This window comes from Lissotriton vulgaris, unplaced genomic scaffold (genome assembly GCF_964263255.1).
Source record: "Lissotriton vulgaris unplaced genomic scaffold, aLisVul1.2 SCAFFOLD_828, whole genome shotgun sequence".
Classification (NCBI taxonomy): domain Eukaryota; kingdom Metazoa; phylum Chordata; class Amphibia; order Caudata; family Salamandridae; genus Lissotriton; species Lissotriton vulgaris.
The window spans coordinates 260,422-279,862 of NW_028251635.1; the positions used below are offsets into that span (position 1 = coordinate 260,422).

General features: G+C 44.2%; 1 protein-coding gene across 4 annotated transcripts in view; it reads right to left on the reverse strand.

The window, feature by feature from the left end:
• Positions 1-5,388: 5,388 nt before the first annotated feature.
• The window catches only part of LOC147662819 (protein YIPF1-like), a 102,008-nt gene continuing 87,955 nt past the window's right edge, over positions 5,389-19,441 (reverse strand). For 3 of the 4 annotated variants that reach the window (XM_086950888.1, XM_086950891.1, XM_086950890.1), the window contains 4 exons: positions 17,148-17,314; positions 14,650-14,832; positions 9,999-10,139; positions 5,389-6,184 (listed from right to left, as the gene is read on the reverse strand). In XM_086950888.1, coding sequence (XP_086807014.1) covers positions 10,041-10,139; positions 14,650-14,832; positions 17,148-17,314 — 449 coding nt within the window. In that variant the 3' untranslated portion in view covers positions 5,389-6,184; positions 9,999-10,040. Of the gene's footprint in view, positions 6,185-9,996; positions 10,140-14,649; positions 14,833-17,147; positions 17,315-19,441 lie in introns of all 4 variants that reach the window. The other variant, XM_086950889.1, reaches the window with a different exon arrangement.

Here is a 19,441-nt window from a genome sequence, read left to right on the forward strand (position 1 = left end):
GGAAAGTCAACTATTGGATTCAAATTTGATTGAGGTGGACTAGCAAATCTGTAATCTCTGAACGCCTTAAAGACCACTCAATTGACAAATGCAGAATGTGACGTGGAAGTTATTGTAGAATTTTGGCAATCTGATGTTTAGACTGGGCATGCAGGTGGGACAAGGTGATCAAAGAAGCGACAGAAGAGCATCTGGACATACAAATTAGTTGGATGAAAATTCACTGGACATATTTTGAATATACCACACAAGTAAGGAACGTTATATTTAAATACATAAAAAGGGACTAGATTGGGTATCTGAAACTAGTCCCTCAAAGCTCTTAGTGGCATGAACACAGTATGAGGTGACATGGATCCCCACTTGCTTCATTTCCTTCATGCCATTCATTACTGCACGTGGCCTCGAGCGAGCTGAGTTCTCAGCCTGATTGTTTGTGTAACCTTGGGCACAGAAAGAGAAAGGATGTTTATCTCGCGGCTCTCTTCTGTAAATAGGACCACACCCCCCAACCACATTCACTGCCTATCTCTTTCTCCCAGCCTCGGGCTTTCTCAACTTCCTTGTAATTTCCAGGCTTGTGCAACGCGCCTTCCCGCCCTCCTCCGCTCCGGACAGGGACGTGAGACGTCGCGCCACCGGCAGTCACAGGGCTGGTGAGTCACGCTTCGCCCTAAATGGAAGCACTGCTTAGTCTGGGCATAGCTTCGCCATGAGTCGACGGTGGGGGCGGAGACAGGGAAGGGCAGGCGGCTGGAGAACTGGCCAAGAAAGAGAGAGCGCCGCAAAGGAGAAAGGGAGGGGAGAAGTCAATAGCAGAAAAGGATATGGAAAGAGGGGGAGGGGTGTAGGAAATGTATAGATAAAAGAAGACATATGAAGGATATAGGTGGAAGCAACCGAGGGGATGAAAAGAATTAAAGTATCAGGGAGGGAGGGGAAGAGAAGGGATAAGAGACGGATCTGAGATGTAGCAAATGATAGATGGTAGAACGCAAGATGTCGTGGAGATAAAGGAGAGGTGGGCGAATGTAAAGGAAAGTGCAGGTAGGGAGGAGGAAAAAAAAAAAAAAGAATGGATTCTAGGTGGGACCCCCAGGACAGAGAAACAGGGAACGAACGGACTGCAGTGAATGTTGCGCCCAATATGCCCCTTTCCTTCTGAATGTGCCACCAGGTGAGCGCGACGTAAGACTGAACGGGCTTGGAATGGAAAGTAGTAACACCACAGCAGAGCTATACCCAGGAACATTGGAATTACGCCATTTTGTAGCTGCTACTTTTCCAGCACAGCCACTGATTTGCCACATGATTTAGCATCCTGCATAATCTGCAGATTTCATTTAAAAAAATACTAAGTGTGTCTACTTAGATGCTCAAAAGTTAGTAAAAGCGTGGGGGCACGTTACAGCGCAGTGAAAGCTGCTTTGTAAAAGTTGTCTGGTCCCCTTTCTATTGGTCGAGTGGAAAACTAGTACTAATGAGGTGAAATATGGGCCCAGACAGTGTTACCCTGTGTAAAAATGACAAAATAAGGTCGTAAAGCGATCACAAAATGTGCTGCATTGCGCCGCATAATGTAATTTATTTGTGTAATTTAGTCAATTATGCCGCATAATTTGTTCATCCCCTGCCGCATAATTCAAGCGGCTCTGGCTATACCTCAAAGTGCAAGAATCTCACAGGCTGACTGAAAACAAATTTATCAGCGAGTTGCGTGATCTCACGCGCGCTTCCTCCAGACATCGGAGCTATCCCTCGGGTCACAGAGCTGTCACGGAGTTCCCTCGAACAACGGCTACTGAGGAACATCCCACAGCTTCCTACGCGCAACGAGGAGGTGCTGCGCATCACGAGGCTCCGTCTCGCCCCCCTCACACAGTCTTCTTGATTTCGGCTTCCTCCTGTCAAAGCCTCTTTCTTTGCAGGTCCCAACACCTATGTGTCCCTTTATCCTTTCGTCTTTAAAATTCACCTTGACGCCACCAGTTACGTCGTCTTTTCTCTCACGTTTCTTGTTCTCCTCCTCTCTGAACTTTCCTCATCGTAGCCATGTGTCTATTCCTTTCCCTCCTCTTCCATCCAACTCCTTAGGTTCGCTCAAGGCTTTTTACAGCATTTGGGTCTGTAGTCGTATTTTTTCTGATCTTCCACTTTCTAGCGCTATGTTCTTTCAGTTTCGTTGCACTATATTTACGCAGTGTACCTGTCATTCCCTTTATGATGATTATTCTATATTTTACTTTTGATTCCCTCTTTACCCCTTATCTGTGTTTAAATGGTATCGTCGCCCTCTCAGCTCTCTAACTCTCTTGATCTTGCCTCTCCAGTTTCCTCCCCCTTTACCTAAGCTTCTCCTCCCCACATCCCCTGAGTGTTTCATGAGCCCGCACGTGCCGTGAACGCGCACTCCCCTTGTAGGGAAATCCGTGACGATAACACACGTAAGAGCGCAGGGGGTGTCCGCTCTTCTTCGAATGCCGGACAGAACCCCGCTTCTCCCTTCCCCACTAGGGGCCGGCAGTGAAAATAGAGCTGTACTCCGTCCGCACCACTGCGAACGACACCCTAACCCGAATCAGCATAGCTGCATGACATTGGATGAACATACTCCGCATCCAAAAACACGGAACGGGGGAACGGGGCCAGAGACACTGAGAGCGAGGCAGCGGTAGGGGGGCGGGAACGGGGCCAGAGACACTGAGAGCAAGGCAGCGGTAGGGGGGCGGGAACGGGGCCAGAGACACGGAGAGCGAGGCAGCGGTACGGGGGCGGGAACGGGGTCCGGAGACACGGAGAGCGGGAGAGGGGGAGGGGGTGGGAACGGGCAAAAAAAAAAGCAAGCAAAAAAAAAAAAGCAAGCACTCACCTGGACTTCTTCCGGGTGCCGTCAATGCCGGACCAGATTCGGGGGCGTTCCCGAGAATTGGCTTTCGGCTGACGTAGCGTGACGTAGCCAAAAGCCAAAAATTCTCGGGAACGCCCCCGAATCTGGTCCGGCATTGACGGACAGGCCCGTCTTCCAGTGGCTAGCCTCCATTTATGGAGCTAGCCAATGGAAGACGGGGGCCGTTCCTGTCTCCCCTACTATAATCATTAGGTTTTCGCCTGCGCGAAAAAGATGCGCAGAGCGCATCTTTCGCCAGGCAAAACCTAAAAAGGCGGTCCGAACAATAAGCTTGTTTGTCAGCTGATCCAGGGATAATACTTCATGAGGAATAAGAAAACAGTTTCTTACATGAATATTAAAGTGGAACTTTACCTAGGACAGTAAGAAAAAACAGTTTTCTGTATTTATGAATTTGTCGCAGTGTAGCACTGTGTAGACAAGTTTTTTGTCTGTACAAATATTGAAAACCCCATTACACTATGATGTGTGATAAACCTTGAAAGGCAATTGCATGTGCTGAGCATCTGTACGTTCCTGGAATGAGTGTTGGTGGGTACTTACACTACCATATCATGCAATACTCTACATGACCCTTCCACTGCTGCTACTCTTTTTATGTACTTCTACAGTGTGAGAAGGAAGTTTCTGCTGCCAGTGTCTACCAAAATAACAAGAACAGACTCTTAAATCCAAAACGGAACCTGGGTCAATTATTTCGAACAAACACAATGGTTCCGTGGGTAATACTTTAAACAAAATCTATCATACTCATAATACAAACTCCACAGTAGTGTGTCAAATCAATGTAATGAAAACAACAAGTGCCCAAAATGTTCCTTCATAGTGATATGTAATATCACAGCTTTCACAAAACAATGGATGCTGAGACGCCGCAGCGTTGGAATTCCTTCAGCCTGACAAGATCTCCAATCTGTGGACCATTTGGATTGTTTGCACGTGTTCACGTAGGAGGCTAGGTGTCAATTTTTTTAATCACGGTTATTTATTGAATGGTGCTGTCCTATACAGACCCGTGGATTGGATCTTTTAAAGGTCAAAAGGTCGACATCATCGTAGGGTTTCCTCATGGACATTAACTTTTACATGGATTTATGCATAATTAATCTAATATACAAAGTGGATACCCTATGTGATCAGGATTTGTGTATATATGTAAAAAAAAAATTGGCTAGCTCACTGAGCACCTTTTGCACCATATGCCGTTTGCATTGATTGTTTTACGTTGTTAGGCGAATGCCTTGATATTACATATCACATTGAAGGAACATTTTGGGCCCTTGTTATAATTGGATTTCTTATTTAGAGTGGAATTTGTATTACTAATATGATAGATTTTGTTTAAAGTGTTGCCCACTGGATCGTTGCCATTATCTATCATGCAACTCTTCATGGACTGAGGGATGCTTGCACTGCTGCTGCCTATGCTGTACCTGTCTTGTGTGTGTGAGTGAAGCTTACATAGCTGCTACTCAAGTTTCTATTTGATGTGATGAAAGCATTTAGTGCTGCTGCTTATACACCCATTTTCAATGTGATTGACTTATGCGCAGCTTCCAATGATGCTATTCCTGTTTTCTATGTAATGGATGCTTGCACTGCAGATGTGCACTCTAACTCGTTCATATCTGATAGATTTAGTGGTGAAGCTTGCATACCTGCTGTGCTTGATGTGCTTACTCTGTGTGAAGAAAGCTTCCAGTACAGCTGCTCATGCACCATTTTCCCATGTCATGGAAACTTGCATAGCCGCTGATTATGCTATTCCTTGTTTGTATGTGAAGGGTGCTTTCATTGCAGCTGCTCATGCTGTAAGTCTTCCACATCTGATGGAAGCTTGAAAACCTAAGTACAAGTGAAGCATTGGTACAAAGGCTCCTGTACCCATTTCCCATGTGTTGGAAGCTTGTGTAGTTGCTGCCTATGCTCTCCTGTTTTGAAGGAGAAAGAAGATTGCATTGCTGCTGTTCATTTAGTACTTGTTCTGTATACGACGAAAGCTTGCTCTTGTGTGTGTGATGAGTGCTTTCTATCATGCACCTAATTTTTGTGTTGAGGAAATGCTTCTGTCGTGTTGTGTTCCGGAACCTTACTCCACCATTACCTATGCTGTAGCTGTTCTCTGTGTGAGGGAAGCTTGCATAGCTTTTTCCTATTCTGTTCCTCTCCCGCATCTGTTGGACTCTTGCTAGTCTTCTGCTCCTGTTCTGTGTTATGGAAATCTGACCTCCTCCTACAATGCTGTACCTGGCCTAAAAGGTTAATAGTACTGCATTTAAAATGGTGGATTACTTAAACCAATATCTCGGACAAAGTCTCCTGAGAGACACCAAACTTGAGAAATAAATACATATCTATATTTAGACTGAACTATTGGAGAATATTTTGCAGCACTGCCTCTGGAAGTGACTTAATCTGCAATGAAAATTTGTACCATTTGAGATCATCTTCTTCCATAACGAGCAGTCAAAAAAAACAACTTTTTATACCATTCACAGAAATAAATGGTTTGCTTTATAATTTATAGCATAGAAAAAAAACTCTCAACAAGTGCACTTTAAACGATATTAACTGTGCCTTAAAAGATATTAGCCATAGATCCCACTGCAGTTGAAAACGAAAACGTCTGATCAGAGATATTAGCATTTTAGTACGCTAGAAATTTTGTAAGAAAAGGCTTAAGGTGATGGGCTAGCAGTGAAAGGTGAAACTGCTGAATCCTTCTTTATTCCAAGTCGGGTGCAACCCTTTCTCATTCAATAGTGGTCTTCACAAGCTAGTAGTATTCTCTCTAGGCGGTTTCGGTTCATTGTTTGATGATCTATTTTTTCTAGTGGGCACTTGGACGGTCGCACTTTCCAATTTCCCTTCGAGTGGAACTGCAGTTTGCATTTCGCCACTTTCCTCTTTGCTGTGAACAGATGCTGATTGAAAATAGTCCTCACCCCGCATCACTAGTCTGTTGAAGAAATATTTCAAAAGGGTCGCTGTCCTTCAGATAAAGAACGTGGGCAAGAACTGATAGCTTCTTCATTATTAAAGCTGGTGCCAAGGAAAGTGGGTAGTTTGTCCAAGTGATTGTAAATCGACATGCTACTTTTCCTGTCTGTAGAATGCAAATGACTGCACAGTACCAACTTTTTGGAGAATGTTCACCAGTGAGATGGGAACTCAAGATTGCCAGCTGTTGACAAGGATTTTTAATGGCGAATGTCACCGTGGAACTCTTCCCAGCAGCACAGGTGCTATCTGGATAAGTTGTGGCTTGAATAAAACCTGCAGATGGGAAATGAAAAAAAAATGTAAACATGAATTCTGGTCCACATCAGATGTTGCATCATGAAGAAGCAAAAAGGATTTCGATGTGTCAGAGGCATTCATTGGCTCGCTCATTTAGCTGCCTACTCTACAGTTGTAGACTTGTGTGTGCAATGAGGACCGGTTTACTGCTGACCCACTGCCGATGTTTTTGGACCTTGCTAAGAAACTTAAACCCTTTGGTGGCTCCCAACAACTTTGCATTACAGCCTCCCTACTACTTTACATTTTGGCCTTCAGAAAAAGTTAGGCGCTGAACAATCATTCTCTGGAAGTGCCCCCAATAATTTGGAACTCAATCCTTTCACAAATTGGACCTTAGCCTCTAGACCAGCCTCCCAAAAACGAATGAAAAACTTCATCTTCAATAGGTTCTTCCTAAACACATCCCTTATCTAGATCAATTGGATCTTCTGTAGCATAAATGATTGGTTGCATGTGTCTGTATATTGACTGCACCTTCCACTTGACTAGAGCTGGGGTTGGTTATTGACTGGACCAGTTCTCCAATGATGAAAAGCATGAGTATTCTTCTGATACTAGAACAGGATAGGCATTTGTCCCCCTTCACGTTCCGTTGTCTATGCAGTGCCCTACTTCCATCGGTCCCACTTTATTATGGGAGTTGAGTTGATGTCCCTGACATGGACCAGTATGGCATGTCCCGTAACTTTCCCTTCATTTTGCATTATAACTTACTCAAAAGACTGGAGACTTCTCTTTTCACAAGTTTTTGACACGCTCTGGTATTATAATGACCCCTAAAATCTGCAGAAACATGTTACAGGGCTGGTAAACAATTGCTGATTTCGAGGTGTTCATTTTGTAAAACATTCCCTTTTGTGAGGGACACATGAGAGTTAAAAATCTTGTCTAACTGTGTTGAATTTACTAAATTCCCACCCAGCTGTTTTTTCACAAAGCCTACAACACATTTCAATTCTTGGCCAATGTATACATGTTGCAGTTACATCTTATGCTGACGATACTCAGATTGTCCTTGCCATCAACAATGGTCTGGAAGTAGCTAACAACTTCAAACTGGGAATGCATGCCATCAGCAATTGGATGAGTAAAAATTGCCTAAAGCTTAACTCTGACAAAACCGAGGTCATGGTTTTTGTCAAACTCACCCCCACTTGGTCCCCCATTTGGTGGCCTCAAGAACTTGGACCTCCTCCTGTTCCAGTTAATAAAGTTAGGAACTTGGGAGTGATTTTTGACGAAAAACTCTCCTATATACATCATGCTAACGCTATAGTTTCCGCTTCCTTTTTTACGTTAAAAATGATTAGGAAATTGCTCCCTTATCTTCCTTTAAATACCATAAAAACCTTGATTTCCACTCTGCTCATGTCCCGAGTCGACTATTGCAATTCTCTACTGCTCAACGCACAAGAACAGGTCTTAAACAAACTTCAGCTGGTACAGAATGCAGCTGCCAGACTTGTCACCTCAACACCTAAATTCAAACCCATCTCAAATGTCATTCGTAAACTCCACTGGCTTCCTGTGAGGCAGAGAATTGCATTTAAAGCCTTTTGCTCAGCCTTCAAGACCCTCCATGAAAAAGGCCCGCTTTTCCTAAAACATTCTCTCTGTCCTTATAGGCCAGCCCGCACTCTCAGATCCTCTAAGGCATATCTCCTGGAGATAGCCAAAACAAAGAAAGCAACATGGGGAGACAGATCTTTTTCGATTGCCACTTCTTAGTTGTGGAACACTCTTCCCAAGCACCTTAAAACTAGTCCAACTTTAACTCTTTTCCGAAAACAGCTAAAAACCTGGCTATTTAATCAATAGACATGCATGTTACCCACAAATACAGCTACACTGTGATCTTCTGTCAAGCGCCGAGACACCTCCGGGTATTCGTGCGCTCTACAAGTTTTATAAATAAATACAGCTCCAGTGATTCTATTTATGAAGATGGGGACACTAGGAGCTATTTATTAGGTCCAGTGACTCGAGCTCCTGAAGTTAAATTAATGCCTAAAGGGAGCCGCTGTTCCTGTTTTAGAGGCAGGAAAAGGAAAGACACAGAAAAGCACTCTAGTTATGTGCTACTCTATCTATGGGGACAGTGTGTCCTCATCTTAATACCCTCACACATGCCGAAAGATGTCATGCTTCATCATTGGGCTTTTGCTCCTCGTCGGGCTGGCGCTGCAATGACCAATGGGTCCCCCGAAGGGTCTCTTTATCGGAGATCTTTTGATGAAGGCGTATGGGTTCGTGGGTGTAAGTGGCAGTGAAGTCCTAGATGGTGTGTTAAAAAATGGCTGGAGGGAGAGTGAATAATTTTATTAAGGTGATCCCTCTGTCATTATTTAAAAAAACGTGAGTAGTGCTGCTCTAAGGGGTATTATGTCCCTCTGTAGCTAAGTAAACCATATGTCCCTCATGGACACATTACGTGGTCAACATGTTTTGCGCTTGTGAGTGGTCTCAGGAGGAGTGCCAGAGCTCTTTGTCAGGACCAAAAAATATATATATATCAATAGCAGCCTAAAGGTGTTGGTGTCGCTGGATTGTTGAAGGGAGTAGCACGTCCCTTCGTATTGCTGTTAAGTCCACATGAGATCAGTGAGAGTTTACTCAAGGAAGTTTCTTCAATGTGACCGGCGGAGATGGCGAGAGGCACACAGATGATTCAGCTCGGTAGTGCTACTCCCTTCAACAATCCAGCACCACTAATACCTTTAGGCCACTATTGAGATATATATATATATATATATATATCTATATAATATATTGGTCCTGACTAAGCACTCTGGATCTCCTCCTAAGACCACTTACAAGCACGAAACATGTAGACTGCGATATGTGTCCATGAGGGACATATGGTTTACTTAGCTACAGAGGGACATAATACACCTTAGAGCAGCACTACTCACGTTTTTTAATAATGACAGAGGGATCACCTTAATAAAATTATTCACTCTCCCTCCAGCCATTTTTTAACACATCATCTAGGACTTCAGTGCCACTAACCCCCCCAAACGGCTTCATCAAAAGATCTCCAATAAAGAGACTCTTCGGGGGACCCGTAGGGCATTACAGCGCCGGCCCGACGAGGAGCAAAAGTCCAATGATGAAGCATGACATCTTTCGGGATCTGTGAGGGCATTAAGATGGGGACACACTGTCCCCATAGATAGAGTAGCACACGACTAGAGTACTTTTCTGTGTCTCTTTCCTTTTCCTTCTTCTGCCTCTAAAACAGGAACAGCAACTCCCTTTTTGCATTAAAGATACATTGATGTACAACTCCCAAAGGTTTCTGCAATTATTGAGTTCAGCATGGCCGCAAAGACCATATATGTACGACAGTGAAGATTTTCTAATGATAGTTTTCATTTAAAAATAAAATATGTGGATAGAAGAGGCTTAGGAAGCTCAGTATGGAGATTTCCAGATATGTTTCGCACACCCTCTGTACGAATGTGAAACTCTAAATTAGGTAACTAAGTTATCAGACACGGTTATTGGTAAGAGTTCTCTGCTGCATGAGTGAAGATGGCCGAGCGTGATAGATACAGCATATACCACCTGCCCCTTGGGCCACGCCAGTGTCAGCACCGTTTTCAGTTTCCTTAATGGAGGTTTTGGGTGTTAAAATGGGCTCTGGGATCCTTATTTCTCTTACACCTTATCCCATGAAAGCTATACCCTGTTAACTCATTTGTGGCCTCTTATGATGCTAATCAATTTGTGCTTTTCCCTATTCTCCTTGGATGAACGGCCTGTGACATTCCCTTGCCCATCTTACCTTTTCTATCAGTTATTGAGAGGCACGCAGGTGGTGTCAATTCTAGTTCTTAGACTGCGTCAAGGCTTTCGTTGAGGATGCTACTGTGGTGGTGGCATCGGGTACCTTGGAGCTATGTGGAGGCACTTCAAAGAAGTAGAGCTGGAAATTAAACCAAAAAAAGCAACTTAGGGACATGCTTGGACCCTAACCACTGAATTCTACTCCCTGCTAAGCACACTACAACCCTGTGGCCCCACTCACTTGGGCATGTCACAATGATACATATGAATGATTGTATGATTATGTAAAGTACTTATGTGTCTGAGACACACTGGTATTCAAAGGAACAATTACAGCATTCTCACACAAAGCAACCAAAAGCTTGCACAATATTTGCAAGTGAGTGATTTTTGTTGCAACTCCTGCTGATACTCTACATTGGAATGACAGTGTTATTTCTTACTTTTTTAGGCAAGTTTTATATATTTTTAATATTGAAAAATACGATGTATGCCATGACATATGTATGTATAACAATGAACTCGCATTGCTGTTGCTGAATCCACCCTATATGACATTCCCATCAGCCAGAGTCAGAAATACGTGGTCAGATAGGCCCTGCGACCTAGGCCTGATGCAATGATTTGACTGATCACAGGTAGCGTGACCTGTAACCCTTCGGCAAAGATGCAAACTGAGAAACCCAGATTGTTCCCACCACAATGGTCTTATGATATTTGCCCCAATAAAACATGTTTGGCCAGAGGAGCGCGCATTCCCATAACACCATAAATTCAGATGCCACACTAAGTTAAAAAAACTAGTCAAACATAACACAGCATGCACACTACACGCAATGATCACACGCTCCCCATGCCGGACATCTGGACACACATCCTTTGATCCCACATTGTGTTCAAGCAAGGTCAAGACCCACCTGTGCTTCTTATCAAATGACTAATGTGCTTTGAGACAGTTATCAGACCAAGACTCTTGCCTGTTCAACCGGCCGTTGCGTTTAATTAAACCAACTGTTCCTGTTTTGCCAAATACCTCGTCTTTTATTTTTTTCCCCAAGGTAAATTTATATTCGAGTAACATTTTGGCAAGCCAGATAGGATAGATTGGTTCGTCGAACCCAACTGCAGCTGAAGAAACCGGACCCAGCCCATACGCATTCACATCTGCGCAGCAAGAATGGCAAGCTGAAGCCGCAATTGATTGGAATTTCTGCTGAATCTGCAGGGTGGAGCTCTGTCCTGAAGCCGCCGTCAGTGGGTAAGAGACTACATCTGATCCTTAGTACAGGCATTTGGCGTATGGCAAACTAGGAAGAAGTGTAAAAATCTAACCTGAGCACCTTGCCACTAACAGCAATCTGACATATTGCCTATTTTATGTGTTCGAGCTTAGTAGTCGCATGACTGCCTCGGATGCATTCCTCCAGAGGACACCTTTCTCAGATAGCACGCTAGGAAAGGTGAGGGTTGTTTAGTTGCTTCGACCGTTTGGCGTGAAAAAGAGGGTTCGCTTGTCTCTGGGTATGATACCGGGACATCTTGGAGAGATACAGAGGGTAAGTTTGATCCCTGGGTGTGATACTGAGGTGGGGCCCAACCGCTTGGACCACTGGGCATGGCACAGACTGTACTCATATTCTCTGGGTGTGATATAGAGCCAGCATCTCAATCTTGATTTTTAAGTCTAAAGGAGTTTTTTTTGTGCTATTGGTTTCTTAACACTGGTAGTATATGAAAGAAGTGAGAGTTTTAATTCGCTTGGACCACTAGGCATGACACAGGTGGTATGCATGCCCCTGGGTGTTACATAGGGTGTAATTTGGACGTTAGGGAAGATCAGGATCTTGGAGAGTAGGGTGCAGCTTGTGCTTGGCCAAGGAGGGCATGTAGTTGCGAGTTGCTCCTTCTCCATTTAAATTGTTGCTATCTTTGTTACAGAGCCAATATTGACAAATATTTGGGCTCACCTAGTTACATGCAGAGACTCCCCATGTCATTGAGCGGCACGTGCTAGGTTTTTTGGACAAAGTCATCATTTTTTCCTCATTTTTTTCTCTTCCATTTTCATTTTGGTTTTCAATTGAAGCATTTTTTCTTGATGTTGTGGTGCTGATAAATTATCGCAACCGTTTCATGTTGAATGTTATGTCTTGTTAACGTTTCTATGTCCGTATGAAGAAATTGACACTTTTCATATTCGCTAATTCGCTGCTAAAAGTACAATTCACAATGTTTTGAATTAATCACAGCACTTTCTTACAGGTTGTTACCCTTCATATGTGTTTATTTTATGCATTGTGAAAATTTGTTTGCTGAATCTTTGTCCTAAAGCCGCGCTCGTAGTAAAGTAGTTATCCCCGGCATAATCCCTTGTACATATTTTACCCATAATCAGAGTTAGATTTAGGATTATCTAAAAAGCCTTGAAGTTAGAAGTGCACTAAATTCCTTGAAACGTTCCCAACCGATCATGGAGTCACCTTTTAACCATATCCAAACTAGATTACCCATGCAGGCTAAAAAGCTAGATCTATTTTGCCTTGAATGGAATAAACATACTAAGACACATGGGTTCCTCTGGCCAGAAGGGGAATCCTTTAACACAAACATAATAGAACACACGAGGGTGCACATTCAGACAAAATACGTAGGACAGACAAAGACTAAAAGAAAGGCACTGTTGGAACTATGGGCCATCTTCAAGGTGGCCCGACCTACAAGTCTGTCCCAGAATCCAGAAGCAAGGAGTACGCACCTCCCCCACCATGCACCAACACGTAGGCGCTGTGTCTGATGCCAGCCATCCTGGCCGTTCCTGCACTAGGTTACACTAACTCGCCAGACAAGGGGCCCGAGGGTCCCTCCCCACCGGGTAGCGAGCCACTAGATCTAGGGTTGGGAGGTTGCCCGACTGGCTAACCCAAGAGACTTCAGCCTCACCCCAGTTTGGTGCTAGAATCCTCCAAAGCTCTAACCCCGCTGCATTTAGCCACCATTACATACACTCCACCAGCGATCAGGAACCTCAAAGTGGATCTAAACAGTAACATGACTAGCAAGTGCAAGGAAGAGGACACCAGTCCCCGAGGATCAAACAGCGAGTGTGAGGATGCAGGACTAGTCATGCCACCAAAAACCGATAGAACATACAAAGACACACACACACTACTGTCTGCCCCAGGCTGCTCTGAGGAGGACTCGGTGGTAATGATGCTCATAAACAGAACACCTTACCATTTTCCACTAGACACGGGGGCGACAAAGTCATGCCTACGGGAGTAGTCAGTTCCCCTATCAAAGAGCACTGCAACCATACAAGGGGTCTTGGGCATGGTGGCAGGGATCCCCTTTATCAAACCCAATAAGCTGGAGCTAGGGGAAAAGGGTGAAGGAACAGTTGTTGTACTTTTCCTTCTTCCTGACTAATATCTTGGGACGGGACCTAATACCAAACTGAAAATGTCAATCCAGTTTGCTAAGAACAAGAACTCGCCAAACCCAGCAAATGATACACCAACCCAAGGAAGTGCCCCCACCAGCCACATGGGAAGAGTCCCAGAACTGGAGGGGGGCTGGCCACCACACCCACACATGCAATGGCTAAGTAAGAAGGGCCAAAACATAGAGCAAGCCCAGAAAAACTCCACTAAATGGGGCCCCACAAACTGAGTAAAACCACCCTTAAGTGGGCTGCAGTGGCCGTAAGCGTGGAAATGGCACCAGTTCCTGTTTTGCCATATGCCTCCTCTTTCATTTTTTCAAGGTAAATTCACATTTGAGCAACAGATCATCTTTGCTTGTGAAATTCAGAAGTTAAGATACTTGAAAATCAGAAGCGGAGCAAAATGCTCAAAAGGCGGCCTCTGAAAATTTCTCAGATGCAGAAAACTCCTGCTGCCCAGCATATGTATTGCTTCAAGCGCATTTCGAACCTCCTAGAAGCTTCACCATGGCAGAGTTATGTTCTATAAAAACAGAAACGCATGCCATACTCCATGGGAACAATTAAAATATGTGTTACTCTGATCAGATGTGTGACACTTTGCAAGACAGTAAACTTTACTGATTTATCAGCTTAGTGCCAAACTGATCCACTTTCGGATAGGGCTGTGTTTCTTTTAAGAAATAAAACTTATGAGCATTTTGGATTTCGCTGCCTGGATGTCTTAAGATACTCGTGTTCATGCCTCTAACGGAGGAATCAGAGAGAATTGTTTCAGAATTAAAAAAAACGTATTTGTGCCATGTCCCAACTTAAAATCTTCTCCACACTAGAGGACAATATCACTCTAAAGTTACAGCTGCAACTTCATTTTTTCTGGAGATTTACTGTTTTAGTTTGGAAAGAAAGTGTAACGTTCCCATCCTCTCCTTTCAAGTTTGTGTTGGACAATTGTTCAGAATGTCTACTACAGCAACACTTTCTTGGTGTCTTTGCAAATGTATGCAAAATTGTATAGGTTTTGAATATGCTTAACTAGATGGCAGGATTGCCTTAAAACGATCATCAGGACAATGAGAAACAAAAGGGAAAATGCCTTTAATAGCCCAGTCATTGACAATGCAATGCGTGTTCAACAAGACTTGTTCAAATTCTCTCAATTGGGCTCATGATACTCTCATGGAGGAGTGATGTTCAACCAACATACCTTGCAACTGATGGCGAGGAGGATGTGCAGCACTACCAGACTGGCTATGGTGGAGATTGCCACCAACTTGGTGTCGCCTTGGATGTTGGGCCAGAAGGTTAGCACAAGGACAGAGCCGGAAATAAGTGTAGCACACAAGATGAGTGTCCACTGTAGCCAGGGGGTCTGGATCAGACACAGGAGCTGAGTAAGAGAAGCAGATAAAAACAATATTTTAAACACTCAAAATCTTTAGCGCACAAATGTATTGCTCGTAGGAGCTCTGTGGATCTGCTGTACAATGTATATCCTCCTGTGGAAAAGTAATAATTTTTTAGGATGTTTGTTTATTAAATTGAATTAAAATCTTTTGAGCACAAATGTGAACGTAAGCATCCTATTTTACTCCAGTAACACCACTTGCTGGCTTATACGCTCTCAATGTCTGTGAGTGAACAAAGCTTTAATAAAGGAAGCCAGAGCCTCTGTCCTTTAACTAGGCTTCTTTCAACTCTCCAACTCGCTCTTCCATATTCCTCCTAGTGGGTCCAACATGTTCCCATATCCTCGGACCTTTACACTGGATAATGTCAATGGTGGTATTATTATTATTTATTTATTTATTATGTTTTGGCTCTCAAAAGAGGGCCACATAAAGTACACAGATTAAGAAAAACAAAACAAATACATAACAAAATTATGACATTTGAGAAACAAGGTTAAATACAAAACTGACATGCAAAACAAATCTACGGGAGGTCGGAAAGTCAAAACATCTCCAGAGACATGTTAATAAATAGCTAAAAAACCTTTAAAAAAGTTAAAAATATGGGAACAGAACATTTCATTAGGAGGGCAGTAAAGTGCATGAAGAAAGCCGTTCAAAGTGACGATGCCAAGGCGGAGACAAATAACTTTTAACCATCTGGAGCGCAATTTACGGAGCGCAGGGCAAATCAGTAGAACATGCATACAGTCCTGGTTGCTCAATTTACATAAATCAATTTACATCAATGGTGGTACGAAATGTGATGTTGCCACTGATTCAATTTGTGAAGTAATTAGCAGGGGATGTGACAGGGGAGCGGTTACAGTTGCAGATTTAATCGTAAAATGCAAATTTCTGTCTTTGGGTTGGGAATTTTAACAGTTGGGTGCAGTGTGTACATACTTTGGTAGTCAAATTGTATGTTATTTGATAATACAATACCCCCTGATACAGATAAATACCAATAACTTCCTTTTAATAAAGTGAATTTCTTCTTATTCCCTCCCCTACTTTAGTGTGCTTTAAGGGATTCCTGGTAGAATGACACTATTTTATTTTTATGAACACAAGCCTAGCTGACTCTCCAGTACCTATATGCACAAAAATTACAAAATAACTGGGAACTGTCATGGATACTAATCTATGTCTGGCTGGCACAGCTGGTTAAACATCCCCTTTCCATATGCTTATGACAAATAAGCATGATTTTCCTTTTTCTCCGATTTCCCAGGCACAGTGACCACCAATGTGCCTATGTTATTGAAAGTGGACTTGCAAGTTTTGGCATAACACTGCACAGACAAAGGCTGCACTTGCGTTCATGGAAACCTCTCTCCGGCTCTACAGGGACTTCTAAATCCCAGGCAATCTCTTCCTAAGCTCCTTGCAAAACACACAAACCCATCAGTGTGAACTGTCCTTGCTTTCTCTACAATACATTGTGCATGTATGAGCAGAGAAGGAGTGTCCGATCTAAATCAAAGATTGACATCCCCAGCCTCAGAACCTACAACTAGACGGGAAATCATTCTCTGTGCAATCTGCTAAATCATGGAATTCAGTTCCATTACATCCTTGGCAGGAATTTTGATCTGACACTAAAACATGTTTTTTCATGCCCTCTTTGACACGGACGTCGGACCTCCATAGCTGATCAATGCTTGTCCATTCTTCTACCGTTTCCCACAATTCTCCAATATGGCATGTTACAAATTGCCTGAAACATTTGCTACTGAGAGAGCAATAAATAGCTTCAAATTATTTCAGACCTTGGTTCTTGGGGTACAGGGTTCTAGTCTGAGTGAAAATAAGCACTCCTGGGGTTAAAAATTGTATGTATGTAGCTAAATTTAGAAAGTTGCTGAAAACTTACTTGTTCACTGCTTAGCACGATGTGGCCTTCTGGTGCGGGAATTGCCACCTCCCTCTCACATAGCGCGGGGACACGCCGAGATGGCGTAACCATGCGCTTTATACATTTCTTTATTATTATTATGTCTTTTCCAGTTGAGCACAGGCTAATTATTAATCAAGGGAGAGAACACATGCACCCTAAGAAGGCAGATCGGGCACATAGCTCATGCCAGTGATTACCCCAAATGAAGACACTTTAAATCTGCTGATTGCTCTTCTGCCATCATAGTGATATTTGTGCTCTGTACACGAGTAAAAATAAAAAGCCAGACAGCAAATGAGCTACCTGCCTTCTCACCTACATATAAAGACAAAACAGTGACCTCTGGTAACTTACCGCAGTTGGGATGTACACAAAGAGCGAATAGCCATACACACACACGGTCTCCAAGAAACTGTAGGTGTCCACTCCTGCGCTATACCCCTGCCTCCATTTCAGAAAGCCCCATAGTCCCAGGGGCACCAGCCAAGCATAGCTGTAGATGACTATTCCTGCAATGGACACTAGGAGAGGGGGGATAAGGGAGAATTAAACACATTTTATTTGGTAGCTGTAATGAAGAAGCATCAGCCATCCAGATTTTTAATTAGGCATGGCCATGACTCGTTGCTGTGAATGAAGGACGTTTTAGCTAGTCTTATGAACACATTAGAACAATAGTGTCCTAAAAGACAGTTGAAATCGACTGGTTAATCTTACAAACACATTAGGAGTGGAATGGTCATCCTGCCACAGCCCATCCTGGAAGCACCTTTAAATAATAGGGGCATTTTACAAAGGATGAACAACGTATAGCCAGTTTCAGAAACATCTTTTGATAGGAGTCCATCTATTGAATGAGGGGCCAGTATCAAACACCCTTGCACAAGAGTGTCTCCTTACCATGGAACTAAGAAGGATAATTGGCAAGTTGCAGAAATAACTTCTAGCTGTATCATCCTACCAGGGATGATGGGTGTTTGATCTGTCTCAAATAACTTAGGGTAGGAGTTTCAGTGCTCTTGCACTCATTCTACCACTAAACCCCACACTTCAGAGCAAACACATTCCCCTGTAGCTGGGCTACAGGGAAAGAGGTGACAACGTGGCATTGCAGCAGCAGGAAAGAAAGCATAGAGAATAAGGCCATTGTGTGTGTGTGTGTGTGGGGGGCAGTCCACACAGCAAGTGGCTTTAGGAAATAATGCGAAGCACGGAGGAACAACCTGCTGACAAGCTTTATCTACTGCAGGTCACTCCGGTAGGGACCCCTCTCTCACAACCACACAGTACACCTGACATCAACTAGTAATCAGGGAAGGCATATAAAAGAGCACAGCCACAAAAGGACTTTGTCTCAGCACCTTCTTCAGTACAAGATACGAAGTGCTAAGACTGTGCATGTTGACTTAGACCTGCTCCTGCTATACTGTTTTGACGGCTTAAGTATTTAGACTTTGAACTGAACATGTTCCAGTTCCTGCCTTACTCGCCTTCCTAGTTCACTTGGCAAGAGTATGGCAGTGGTCTAGCGGATGATCAAGAACATAGACTCACACTGTATCATGAGGACATCTTACTGATTATTGCCCTGGCCTTATGTGAGCTCACTTGGTTTCACTGATGTTCTGGTCCTCTTCCTACACAGTCGAATTTGTAGGTAAGCAGTGGTCCTTTCAGGGGGAAGGGAAACTCCTCTTTGGATGCACTCGTGAGAGCACATCTCAGAGCTGGATATCCAGGGACCGACAATGCTTGGTAGAAATACCTTAGGATAGGATTGTATTCTTACCAGGACCTAAAGATGTTTGGCCAGTGTCAGATTCTCTTACCAGGATGGCTGGCCATTCTCAAACATTTAAGAAGAGGGGTATCATCTTGCCAGAGATGTAGAATGTTCAATCAATCAATCAGTGACACTTATAAAGCGCGCTACATACCCGTAGGGTCTCAAGGCGCTGGGGGGGGGGGGGGGGGGTCAGGGGGGTGCCGCTACTGCTCGAACAGCCAGGTCTTCAGCTTCTTCCTGAAGGAGAGGTGGTCTTGGGTCAGGCGCAGGTCGGGAGGGAGGGAGTTCCAGGTCTTGGCGGCCAGGTAGGAGAAGGACCTTCCTCCTGTAGTCGCTCTTCGGATGCGGGGGACGGCGGCGAGGGCGTGGTTGGCTGATCGGAGGTGGCGTTTGGGAGCGTAGAAGTTGACTCGGCTGTTGAGGTAGCTCGGGCCTTGGTCGTGTAGGGCTTTGTGTGCGTGGGTGAGGAGGCGGAAGGTGATTCTTTTGTTGACGGGGAGCCAGTGAAGGTCTCTCAGATGTCCGGAGATGTGGCTGGTTCGTGGGATGTCGAGGATGAGTCTGGCTGAGGCGTTCTGGATCCGCTGGAGTCTCTTCTGGAGCTTGGCGGTGGTACCGGCGTAGAGGGCGTTGCCGTAGTCCAGTCGGCTGGTGACGAGGGCCTGGGTGACGGTCTTCCTGGTCTCGGTGGGGATCCACCAGAAGATCTTCCGTAGCATGCGTAGGATGTTGAAGCACGCCGAGGAGACGTTGTTGACTTGCCTGGTCATGGAGAGGGAGGGGTCCAGGATGAAGCCCAGGTTGCGTGCATGGTCTGTCGGTTTGGGTGCGGTGCCCAGGGCGGGAGGCCACCAGGAGTCGT